The sequence below is a fragment of the Trichechus manatus genome, unplaced genomic scaffold (genome assembly GCF_000243295.1).
Source record: "Trichechus manatus latirostris isolate Lorelei unplaced genomic scaffold, TriManLat1.0 scaffold00093, whole genome shotgun sequence".
Classification (NCBI taxonomy): Eukaryota; Metazoa; Chordata; class Mammalia; order Sirenia; family Trichechidae; genus Trichechus; species Trichechus manatus.
In genome coordinates, this window is record NW_004444029.1 from 10,410,118 (window position 1) to 10,422,970 (window position 12,853).

At 44.6% G+C, this 12,853-nt stretch overlaps 1 protein-coding gene across 1 annotated transcript in view; it reads left to right on the top strand.

The window, feature by feature from the left end:
* The window catches only part of DGKI (diacylglycerol kinase iota), a 486,429-nt gene that overhangs the window by 391,367 nt on the left and 82,209 nt on the right, over positions 1 to 12,853 (top strand). Inside the window, exons 24-27 of the mRNA XM_023736907.1 lie at positions 5,055 to 5,124; positions 7,555 to 7,595; positions 8,435 to 8,562; positions 10,644 to 10,766. Coding sequence (XP_023592675.1) covers positions 5,055 to 5,124; positions 7,555 to 7,595; positions 8,435 to 8,562; positions 10,644 to 10,766 — 362 coding nt within the window. The remainder of the gene's footprint in view (positions 1 to 5,054; positions 5,125 to 7,554; positions 7,596 to 8,434; positions 8,563 to 10,643; positions 10,767 to 12,853) is intronic.

Sequence of the window (12,853 nt, forward strand, 5' to 3'; positions counted from 1 at the left end):
GGATTTGAACTGCCGACCTTTTGGTTAGCAGCCGAGCTCTTAACCACTGTGCCGCTAGGGCTCCAAAACTAAGCACAGTTACTGTTGAATGGGGAAGGGAGAGGGCAGTCAAATGAAGTGACTTGAAAACTGTTGTTGCCCGTGATAGAAGGCATCAGCCTTCAAGACCATACCCTGCACTGAAGACAATTATATAGTTCTAATACTGAGAGAAGAGGCATTGGGATGCCGACTGAGACAAGCCCTACAAGCTCTGAACCAGCAAATACCATGATTTCAGCCTTTGTGTAATACCACTTTTTTTGCATGTCCACTCATACAAATCTATACTGTTTCTTTCCCCTGAAACCCAGAAGGTGAACACAGATGTGTTTGTGGATAGAATGGTGGTGTGCTGGTACAGCACCATCTAAATGATCTGGCCTGAAATGTGGTCCTGTTCTTCTGAGTCTTCAGGTTTTGCTAAGGCATTTTACCCATCAGAAACTTTTATTTTATTGAATTTCCTCTGGCCTACATTTTTGATATTTAAATTAGTAGCTTTGTAACCTACTGGGGATCCCCGACCCCTTTGGTAATCCATTCAAAATGTTCTTCCTTTTCTACAGCAAAACACACACGCAGGTATACCCACCACATTGAATTTAACCTTTCAGGGAGTTCAAGGATCGCTAAACCTGTCTGAATATGCATTAAAGTGGTTTAAAGAGCTCTGTGGCAACCGATGTGTTCTTCACCTAGCAAACCGATAGCGCTCTTTTTAAACAAAACGTCTTTCAAGGAGGTTAAATTATGTCAGATGCTTTCTGGATTAGGTATAGACTAAGTAAATGACCGGAAAATAAGCAAAATGAATAAATAAATGAAGTCAGACACACCCATAACCTCTCCAGACACGCAGGAACGTGCATGTGATAAAAAAACAAAAAACCCCACAGTTATTGTTGATTTGGTTCAGAGTCATGGTGACCCCATGTGTGTCAGAATAGAACTGGGCTCCATAGGGTTTTCAGTGGGTGATGTTTTAGGTGGAGATCACCAGGCCTTTCTTCTGAGGTGCCTCTGGGTGGACTAGAACCTGCAACTTTTCATTTAGCAGCCAACTGCCTTAAACGTTTGCCCTACCCAGGGGCTTCCTGCACATAAAAAGTATACAGTTATATCAGTATTACTTTGCTAGCACGTGGCAAGCTAGTCAGGTGGCTGAGGCAATATATCAACCTGCATGTGATTAAATTAAATAATATAATTTAATACAATGCTAGTTCTAATACTCTAACAATAACGTTATCAATCTTTAAGTGTTCTAAATGACACGTTGAGTATTTCTGTATTCTTCCAGGGTCAGTTTTTACCTAGGGAAATCATAATAGAAAATCGTCTTTGGTGCTTAAGCCCCTTTACCCTTAGAGAAGACAGCCATGTTGCTGTTTCATATCTGTATTTATTAGCTTTCAGTTGTCACTAAACATTTCAAATCGTGCTCAAATTTCATGGTTTATAATTACATTGTCACTAAACTGCGAGATGTTGGTAGGCTTACAAGTTTTATAACAATGCATTAAGACTTTACGTTCCTTTAAATCTAGATATCACATGTCAAAGTGAAGTTCTCAAAGTGATAACCGTAATTCTTATATAAATAGATACCCTTCATATGTCAAGATTTCATTGAATTCAACCAGCAGGATGACAAAGCCAATTCAAAAGAGAGAGAGAGATGTCTGTATCTTTATCCATGTCTCTATCTTTATGACAATATCTCTCTCTGTAAATCTTGGCACCGGTCCTGACTGAGACCGATTGTTCCTTTATCAGTCATCTAATTGGCAGAATCTGTTGGCGGTGCAATGATTAAGTACTCGGCTGCTAACCGGAAGGTTGGCAGCTCAAACCCACCCAGTGGCTCCTCAGGGGAAAGCCCTGGCGATCTGCTTTGTAAAGATTACAGCCTAGGGAACCCTACAGGGAAGTTCTACTCTGTCACACAGGATTGCTAGGAGTCGGAATCAAATTGGCGGCATTTAACACCAACAAAGAAACCATGGCGGTATAGTGGTTATGTGCTGTGGGTGCTAACCAAAAGGTCAGGAGTTCGAATCCACCAGGCACTCCTTGGAAACTCTGTGGGGCAGTTCTGCTCTGTCCTGTAGGGTCGCTATGAGTCGGAATCGACTCGAAGGCAACAGGTTAACACCAATAACAATTCATATTAGTAACTCAGTTCGCTCAAGATTTCGATTAACGAGCTTGGTCCCTGATCCTTTTTGTCCTGCTGAATTTGGGCCAGCGGTTCTAAAGCTTTACCACCCATCAGACTCACCTGAAAGGCTTGTTAAACCAGATTGCTGACTCCACCCTGGGGGTTTCCGTAGACCCGGGCTGGGGCCTGGGAATGTGCATGTCTAACAAGCCCAGCTGCAGCTTGGAGAACCACTGATGTAAGATAGACTTTGCTGAGGATCTGGAGGGGCAGCAGGAGTAATTAACGAGCCCACAGGGAGTCCATGCCGCCTCTGATGCCTCTCTAACCACTTCTCCTGAGCTAGTCCCATCCCCGTCCTATCCCCTCTGTATGCACAGGACCATCCCCACCTGTGGCTCGGCGTCCAGGCTCAACGCTGCCAGCACAGCTGTGCTCCGCGAGGCCCCCATCACTTGAACATCTAAAATCCCTAGTGAGGGTCAACTCCAGCATCTCCCCACAGAGACCTGGCCTCTCTCCGCCTCATTGGCCCATTTCTGCCTGCCCCTGGTTTTACCACGAGCCAGGGCTAGAATCTTGCAGACCACGTGTTACAAACTAGGAGCATTTTATTGTTTCTCAGTGTAAGGTCATCATTGGCAGAGCTTCTCTTAAACCACAAAAACCAAACCCGTTGCTGTAGGGTCGATTCTGACTCATAGCAACCCTGTAGGACAGAACACAACTGCCCCCAGAGGGTTTCCAAGGCTGTAATCTTTACGGAAGCTGACTGCCACATCTCTCTCCCATGGAGCGGCTGGGGGGATTCAAACTGCCAACCTTTCAGTTAGCAGCTGAGTGCTTAACCACTGTACCACCAGGGCTTTGCTTAGTGGCGAAAATGTTTATTTTCAGAAAACTGGGAATCACAATGGGCTCATTCTTTCCATTTTCATTCTGCAGCTCCCGAGTCAGCTTCTCTGCTGATGGAGCCTGAATTCCCTGTAAGAAAGACAAGCTACAGAGACTCCCAGGCAGAGTTCAGTCAAGCGAGGAGGGTGGTCCTGGCTGTCTCTCTGGGAGGGAGTTTGACCAGAGTGGTGGGTGAGAACTAGGCTTCTGGCAGTCGGGATCGAAATGGGTAAATGAGGATTGGCAGGAGATGATAAACTCAGGCTTCAGAAGTTTGGCAGGACGAGGAAGGAGAGAGCAAGAGAATTCTGAGAAGACGGAGCAGAGTCAGTTGAAGGAAATACAGTTTTGAGAGAGAACCATTTGAAAGCAGATGACTCAGTCAGTAGGTTTAAGGGTGAGGGTTGGGTTTTAATCACGTTACAGAAGTAGACTGAAAAACCAAACTTGCTGCTGTCGAATAGCAACCCTATAGAGGGTCCGTGAAAAGAGGAAGACCCTCAACAAGATGGATTGACACCGTGACTGCAACAGTGGGCTCAAGCATAGCAACGATTGTGAGGATGGTGCAGGACCGGGCAGTGTTTCATTCTGTTGTACACAAGGCCACTATGAGTTGGAATCTACTCGATGGCACCTAACAGCAACAACAGAAGTAAAGTTGGACATTGGGAAGGACTATAGTTCAGAGACTAGATGAAATGGTTCACTTCAGAGAGAAATCTTTTTATCTAAGCCTAGAGGGGAGAATGGGAATACTCGAATCAGAGGATCCTCAGGTCACCTGTTAGAGGGGGAATTGGGGGTCTTAGAGAGAAGTGAGAATCTTCTAGAGAATGCTGAGATAGATGAGCACAGGCTGGCTGGCTCAGTGATGGAGAGGATAATTCCATCATGGGCCGGATTGGCACACCTCTTCTTCCTCCTTGTCCACTCCTCTTTGGTCCGGGTTCAGTGGAGAAGCTGAGAGTGGAGATGGCCTGAACATATGCTGTTGATCTTGATCTCCACGCAGATGAATGGCCTTGTACAACAGGTGCACCTCTAGTCCAAGGAGATGTGACGCTGCATATTGATGGCCTCTGGGTTTTCTTAGTTGCTACGAGTCCAGGCTGGCCACTAGATGAAGCTTGGTTCTTCTCCTTCCTGTGCCAATGGCCTTGTACCTATGTGGAGAACAGAGATATAAATGACACCCAGCTCACAAAGGACAAAAGAGAAATCCCCAGAAGGAAGCAAGCTGCCCAAGTTACATCAGTTATGAATGCTTAATGGAAGAATTGAAAGCCTCCTGGGGTGTTTTTGTGGAAGTGGTTTTCAAAGGTTCTGTGTGAAATGTAAGGAGCCCTGGTGGTGCAGTAGTTAAGCCCTCAGCTGCTAACTGAAAGGTCGGTGGCTTGAACCCACCAGCTGCTCCTCAGGAGAAAGATGTGGCAGTCTGCTTCCATAAAGATTACAGCCTTGGAAACCCTTTGGGGCGGCTCTACTCTGTCCTATAGGGTCACTATGAGTTGGAATCGACGCGACGGTGTGGGTTTGAGTTTGGCTTTTGGTATATCTATCAGAAGAAGCCTTGTTGGCACAGTAGTTAAGAGCTCAGCTGCTAACCGAAAGGTCGGTGGTTCTAACCTACCAGCTGCTCCAAGGAAGAAAGATGTGGCGGTCTGCTTCTGTAAAGATTTACAGCTTTGGAAACCATGTGGGACAACTCTCTTCTTCTCTGTAGGGTCGCTATGAGTTGAAATCAACTCGACGGCAGTGGGTCTGTGGCTACGTGAAATGCTTAGTTTCCAAGGAGAGCCCTATTTCAAGTAAAAGTGGTAGTTGGGTCATCTTACCAGGGCTTTGTTTAGGAAAGACTGCTTACTCTCAGAAACAGGTGGTTTAGTGGAATGTCGGGGAGGGAAGCCTCTCAGCTCACTCCAGTGGAGATGAGGATATATGTGTCTCTTTCCAGGACCACGAAACCTCCTTCCCCAGGGCCCTCTCAGCTCAGAGGCTCTCCCCTCGGTGGTGCTTCCTAGATGGTGAGTGTCTGTATTTCATGGAGGGGTGGGGAATGGGGGCAGCAGGGCAAGGCATCGATGGGTAGAGTGAACTCCAGCTTTCCAGAAGGTTATTCAGAAACCCTTCATGGGGCTCATTTGATTGATATTTGCTTCTCAAACAATGTGGACTTGCTGGCCTCGCAGCTCACTTTTCTGAAGTCAATTCCCTCAGAGCAAGTTGGCTAACTCTGGCTAAACTTCTCAGCATTGGTCCAGTTGACACCTCCCTTTCCTCACCCTCGTTGTTCTAAAACTTGCTGAGTGCTTATTCCAAATTAAGGCCAATAGGTGAATACTGTCGCATGGGATTTGTACTAATTTGAAGTTGTTTGCATATTCTGGACTTTTCCATATTATTTTCATGAGGCCATCATTTCAGGATGATCTATAATTTTTTTAAGTGTAAAAAATTGCAGTTGCTTTCAGATTTGCTCGGCTGAGCATGACACATTGAATACATAATCGGTCAGTTATGTTCTGACTGATTAGTAAGTCCCTGTTCTAACTCAGACATTTCCCACTCTTCTGGACGCTATCTCACCCTACTTCTCTATCCAGTCACCTATTACAATACAGCCCATTCACACTCTTCCTTATAGACCGCCCAATGTATCTGCTCCCCGGTGTCTCTGTTGAGTCTGTGGAGACTGGAGAGCTGACATGCATTGTCTTCCTCTCTGTGGTTTATCTGTGTATGCATCGGGGATGGGTGAACGTGGCAGATGGGTGAGTGTGTAAGCAGTTTTATGAAGATGGGTATGTATATCTCTATGAGATCTAGCCCACATCAATCATGAGACAGTTTTTCTCTCATGATTCATCAACTGTCCCTAAAGCTGGTATGCACTGCATTCCTCCAGCCAGGAGAAAGATATGGCAGTCTACTTCCGTAAAGATTTACAGCCTTGGAAACCCTATGGGGTCGCTGTGAGTGGGAATCGACTCAGCAGCAGTGGTTTGTGGGTTCCTCTAGCCATGAGGACCACAATCACGGGTTGTTCCTAAACCCACAAAGGAACAACATATTTGGAAGAAAATTATAGAAATATTTATGTCAGTTATTCTGTCCTATATACAGTCTCTGAAAAAATACAAGTGTGGATAATGGTCTTAACCCAGATATTAATCTTACCATATGAATTATTGTATGAAAAACCTTTAATTTAAAAGATAATGATTGTTTTAGTGTGCAGTCAAGTTGTTTTCAACTCAGTAGTGTAGAACTCAGAGTAGAACTGCCCTGTAGGGTTGACTAGGCTGTAATCTGTAGAGTAGATCGCCAGGTCTTTCACCCATGGAGCCGCTCGGTGGCTTCGAACCGCCAACGTTTTGGTTAGCAGCAGAGCACTTAACCGTTGCGCCACCAGAGCTCCTTTTTATATATAGGTAATGATAGACTGGTTAAAATGAACAAAATACAGCAAGTCTTTTCTAGCCAGATTTTACTTACCTTTCAGAGGGCACGGACCAAGACTGTCTCATTTCTTTGCTCAGTTCTGTTTAGAGAGAAGCGGTTCATTAAATATTCACGATTTTTAAAGGATTACTTAGCTTTGAGGTTTTCCCTAGTGCTATGCTCTTTTTAGACCATCCATTTATCATTTTTTAGGCTCTGATAGATAAGTGAGGAAGAACATAATTCTTTTTAATGTTCAGACTAATCAGAATAATTTTGAGAAACTCAAAAGTTTGTAATTTAGGTTTTTTTTTTCCCTTAAACCACAGATATGGTCCAATCCCTTTTAGGAATGCTTAACTGATTTTTTTGCGGGGGAGGGTGGGTATTTTGGCTTCCTTCAGTCATGACTCTAGGGACTCAGTTTCAAAGTGGACTGATTCCTTCAAGACCAGCTGTGGTTCTTGGCACTCTTGAGTCTTCAAGGCCTTTTCCTTATGAGAATCACATACCCAGGAAGTCTCCTCTAGCTTTACTTGCTCAATAAACATATATTGAGCCCCAGCTCTGGGTAAGGCCCAGTGCTAACTTCTGCAGTCATAAAAATGAACACAGAGCATCAGAGAGGCAGGTGTGTTAGTCTCAGAGTTACCTGTGAAGATTGTTTCTAGAAGAAGTTATGCAACATAAATGTGCATAGAAGTAGGAACAGTGAATTCCCTGTGGGGCAAGGAGGTAGGGACTGGGGAAGGTTTCACAGGGGAGATGACATCTGATTGGTCCTTACAAGACAACTGAGATTTAGATAAGCAGACAGGAGGGGAGGGGCTTTCTCAGCAGGGGGGAACCGCCTGGAAGTGCTGAGCTGTTGTTAATAGATTCAGGGGCTGACCAGTAGTCCAGAGAGGTGAGGCTTCTGATGGCAAAGTGGAAGAGAAAGCTGTAAAACTGGTGCTAGATCACAAAACACTGTGAATGCCATATTCATTCACTCATTCATCTTATTTTTCTAGCTACTTCTGCTGATCGCTTTTATCGAATAGACAGATCTCAGGTGAGTTTTGCTTGTGAAAGTGGGAAGTTCCCATGTAAATCTACTTAGTTACCTCACACCGTACATTTTTCCAAAAAAAAAAAAAGCTGAAACATATACAAATTTTGGAATGGTATTCGTTCCTCCACTGCCTACACTGTGAACCTTCTGCCTCTTTTCAGGTGTTGTTGATCTGTGGACTCAAGATGGTATAGCTTGACCTTGGAAATGAGTCCAGAAAAATAACTAGGCTTGTGAACGTTGTTAACTAGCCTGCAGTCCAAATTTTCATTCATGCTGGTACTTTTACTGCTTCCTAGCCAAACTTTATGCCTTTTAAATTCGTTTCTGGTTATCAAGTCTGAGACCAAAAGTGTATAATCTGGGCTAGTAGGTTCATTTAATCAATCCTCATAGTTCAGTAATGAGAAAAAGATGGTTACACCCAAAGTTAACACGTGTTTCCAGTGTTTAAATTCTCCTAGGAAAAAAAAAGTGCAATGTTGAACCCAATTATAAAACCAGTTGCCCACCATAACACTTGGCCTTGACCAGATCCTGGGATGGAAGTCCAGGGTCTCTTACACTCGTGTGGACCGCGTTGCATGTGTGGTGTTTCTTCTTCCAAGTATCTGGGGAGAAGAAGATGCCAGACCATCTCTGGTTACCCCTAATGGAGGTCTAGGTCAAATAGGAATCCTGAGCCAACAGGGATTCAGCTCTGACAATACACCTTGGTCAGTAGACATGCCACAGAATTTTATGATTCCTCAAGACCAAGAGTGCTTTGCTCCATTATTCTTCCGATAATGAACCTGAAATTCTGTCAGTCATCTGATGGACTTCTTTTCCTTCCTTAGGAACACTTGCACTTTGTGATGGAGATTTCCCAAGATGAGATTTTCATTCTGGACCCAGATATGATGGTGTCCCAGCAGGCGGGGACAACTCCGGGGATGCCCGACCTGGTGGTGGAGCAGGCCTCGGGGTGAGTGGGCTGCTCCTTGCTGGTGTGGGGTGAGGCGGCCACAGGGTGACAGCTGGGCCTGGCTTGGACTTGATGTTCTCGTGACATCAGGCCATTTTAGAATATAGATTTTCTTGTTGCGTTTCCTTAGCGTGGGTATAGCTGCTTCCATTGTAAGTCTCTCTTACAAACAGCTGTGTAGAATCACTCTTTCCACCCAGAGTTGTATCTTGTCTGAGCCTTCTTTATCTACTGCACCAACACTTCCAACAAATCTAGAAAATAGTACCACTGGCATGTGTGCATACATGTCTATAAGCCGCCATGTTTTCCAGTCTGACAGTTGTTTTTTCTTTCCTCCTTCTCCTTCTCCTCTTGTTCATCTCTCCCTCCTCCTCCTATTTGCAGGCAGCCCAGCACATACAGATTGCAAAACAATAGTTATGATTTTTTAGGCACTCTTTATGAGCTAAACATTGTGCTAAATGCCCTTTATGTGTCTCTACCACTACTTGTCACTTATCCAGTTGTATCTAGTGCCTGGCACATGGTAGACACCCATTAAATATTATGCTATTAAAATGATGATGATCATCATCATCATTCCTCAGTGACCCTGCAAGTTTGGTACTATTATTATCCCAAATCCATACAGGCACACTGAGGCTGATAGTTGAAATACAGAGTTCCTTGGAAAGCACACAAGTGTGCACTCAGATGACATACACGAATTGGGTACACATCTACCGTATAACTGGTACAGTCACTTGAAGTAACTCCTATCCCTGTTTCCCCCTATTCATTAATTTAATTGACCACTGCTACTATTCATGAATGTCTCCTGCTCTGCCAGGGCCAGCTGATGTCCATGGTATGTGCTGAGCTTGTGAGGATTAACAGGGGGCAGAAATGGCAGCCTGGAGCAAGTCTCTGGCTGTGCTGAGGAAAGTGGCAGTGGTGTCAGGGCTGTGTGGCATGAAGGAACAGATGAACAGACACAAGGTGGCCTGATGGAACCCTAGGTGTTCCAGAAGGTGGTGGAGAAGGCCAGTTCCCCAGGCTGTGTGCTATAAATCCAGCCCGAGGCTCGCGGGGAAAGGAAGCATGGTAACACATCCTGCTGTGGAAGTCTCAGGTGCTGGAATGTGGGTGTCCTCCCACCCCATCTGATCCGGCCTCGAGTGCTCAATCTGATAAAGGATGACCCACCCTGCCACTTGATTGAATTAACTGATTTGTGCCTAATTGATTGAATGAACAAATCGGTCTTGGAGGAAGTACAGCCAGAATGTTCCTTGGAAGCAAGGATGGCAAGACTTCGTCTTGCTTACTTTGGACACGTCATCATGAAAAACCACTTGCTAGGAAACGGCATCATATTTGGTAAAAAAGAGGGTCAATGAACATGCAGGAAACCCTCCATGAGACGAATTGACATAGTAGCCTCAACAATGGACTCAGTCATACTAACAATTGTGAGGACAGCGAAGGACCGGGCAGTGTTTCTATCTGTTGTCCGTGAGGTCACCATGAGTAGGAGCCAACTCTACAGCCACTGACGCCACCACTACCACCACCACCACCCCACTGCCAAGGTAGCCCTGGCCTTTGCCCTCTCAGTCACTCCCTTCATGTCAGATAATGACCAAAAGAAATGGCCTCGTCCTGGGTTAGACATCTATTAGCTCCAACTCCAAAGAAAAGGTAGCCTGAAAATCCACTAGAACTTGAATCAGTCATTTTCTAATTTCTCATCTGTTGCCCTCTCTGGAAATAAAATAGGAACAGAAAAGCAGGAAGAGAGGCTGAGCTTTGTTATTTTCTAATCTGCGTTTTTCTGCCAGGCTCCCTGACTTCTTTACTTGTGTCCCACAGAAAATCACTGAATCTTGAAATCCGGGTTTCTCATCCGTAAAGTGGGCAGAATCATACACATAGTCCATGATTGTTGAGAACATTAAATGCAATAATGAGTGTAAAGTACTTCGTAACCATACAAGAGTCATTTTCCGTCTCAACTTTAGAGACAAGAAAGGGTAGAGCACGTCCTGTGGATGACTGTGGATGCTTACCTGTTGGATGTCCTTCTTCCTTCTTCTCAGGAAGTCAGACTGGTGGAATCCTGCCCTTCGGAAATGCATGCTGAGCGACAGTGGGCTGGGAATGATAACTCCCCATTATGAGGACTCGGATGTGAGGGATCTCAGCTACTCCCGCGTGCTACAGTAAGGGTTCTCTACTCTTCCTACGTGCTACCGTGATTGCTGGTAGAGGATGCTCCTGGGGTGCTAACCACCAGGAAAGGTTCTCTTTTCAGGGGTGCTCAAGCTGTCTTAGGTCTATGTCACTCTAGGGGTTGGCGCTTTTTTGCACCTTGCTCACTTTTATCCATCCCTAGCTCCATTAGGAGCTTCGCCTTTCTTTCTCTTGCTCCTGAGCCATGCTGAGCCTTGCATGTGGCTCTAGAGACACTGTAAACCTCACCAGTGTTTTCTTTCCTGGAGTCTTGGGTTTACCTGGGGTCCCTGTGGTTGTCATATGATGAAGACAAGCATGATGGTGATCATGAATGGTTTGGAAACGACATATAATTTTTCATTTATGTTGACATGTTTCCTTGTCACTCTAGCTCTATTTCATTTGTCTTAAGTCCAGAGCCCGGGTTTATGGGCTCTAGGCAATAAGTTTGTTTATTGTGGTAAGTATACATGTAACAAAACATTTGCCATTTCAACATTCTTCACGTATACAATTTAGTGACATTAATTGTGATCATCATGTTGTGGAACTATCACCACTATCCATTTCCAAACTTTTCCATCACCTGTAACCGAGCTCAGTGTCTCTTAAGCAAGGACGCCAGTTGGTTTTGTTGGCTACAGTGGAGTGCAGCTCGTGTTGTGTTCTGGTCTCTGTGGGTAAACAGTATGCTGGTTGTTCCTGGATGAGAATAGTTGGAATGCTTTCTTCGGAGGCCTGATCATCATCAGAAAGTAGGATGGTGTAGGTATTTTGTAGCAGGGCTGGCATGTTCGTGTTGAGCGAATCCTCCTCCTGCTTTCCCTCACTGCAGGAGCGGGTTCTAGGAGCAGTCTGCGGTCACAGTCCTGCTCACTCACGCACACCGCTTAGCTTCAAGCCAACCACCCCATCTCAGAGGTCATACAAGGTCACTGCAGTTCCTGAAATTAAGCCAGTTCCCAGTCTATCTGGGGTCATTATGGAATAGCAGTCTTAGCTGTTTCACAGAGTAATAAGATTAATGAAGATGGAAGATGGTACATTGTTTCTCGTGAAGTCAGGAAGTAATTTCTGCATGACCAAGGGGAGGAAAATGAGGAATGGGAAGCTAATGATTCCATTGGCAAAGGTTCTTCTCAGACACCCCTTGGGCAAGAGGCCTTCATTCCAACTGCTCCTCTGTACTGCCTCTTACTTTGTTGCATAAAGAGGAGAAAGGAAAAATGCACTATTATGGATTTTCCTTTTTATTTAAACTGTGTTGTTAGTTTCTGATGGCATTTTGATTGCTTACAATTCAGGGTGTTTTTCCATTTCCTCTTGAAACAGAATTGAGGCTTGATACGGCTGAGTCAGCCACCCACTGCTGACTAGAAAGTCACCGTCTATCTGCTGGCAGACTTATTTGAAAATTAGTGTTTTAAATGGCTACTGAAATAGAAATTAAGCCTGGACCAACAAAATGAGTGTTTTAGTTGTTGTTATATACAGGGTGTTTGCAAAAAGTGAAGTATGGTCAGAACCTAGTCCCGATACCTGATTTTTCTATGCAGAATATAGTAATGCACATATCATGACATGTGGAATGATATTACATATTAAGGTTAAATGCTAAGTATTCTCCCAAAGAATCACACATCAGTTTACTACCGTATATTATAGCCAAGTTCTTAAAACCCTACATCACAATCAATGTTTACACTTTATTTGGGTTCTATTATCCTTTCAGGAATTTATCTTCCCTTCTGATTGATCTTCAGTCGGCGGCTATCAGTTTATCTGGTCATCTACACTACCTTTGCTCAGCAGTTCACTAGCGGACGCTTACTCTTCACAAGTTTTCTGTAAAATCACTTGGAAAACAAACAGAAGAAAGCAGATAAGCACCCCTCGCCTTTGAGGGTTTCCAACTGTTCCCCGGACATTGTGGAGCAGAGACACACTGCCCCCACTGGGCTCTGGGGGAGTCCCTGACCCCCAGGATGCAGGAGCATATGAAAATGGTTGTTTTTATCCACTGGGGGCGGAATTTAAAGACTTTACCCCAATTTTTTCATTAATTCTCTTTTAT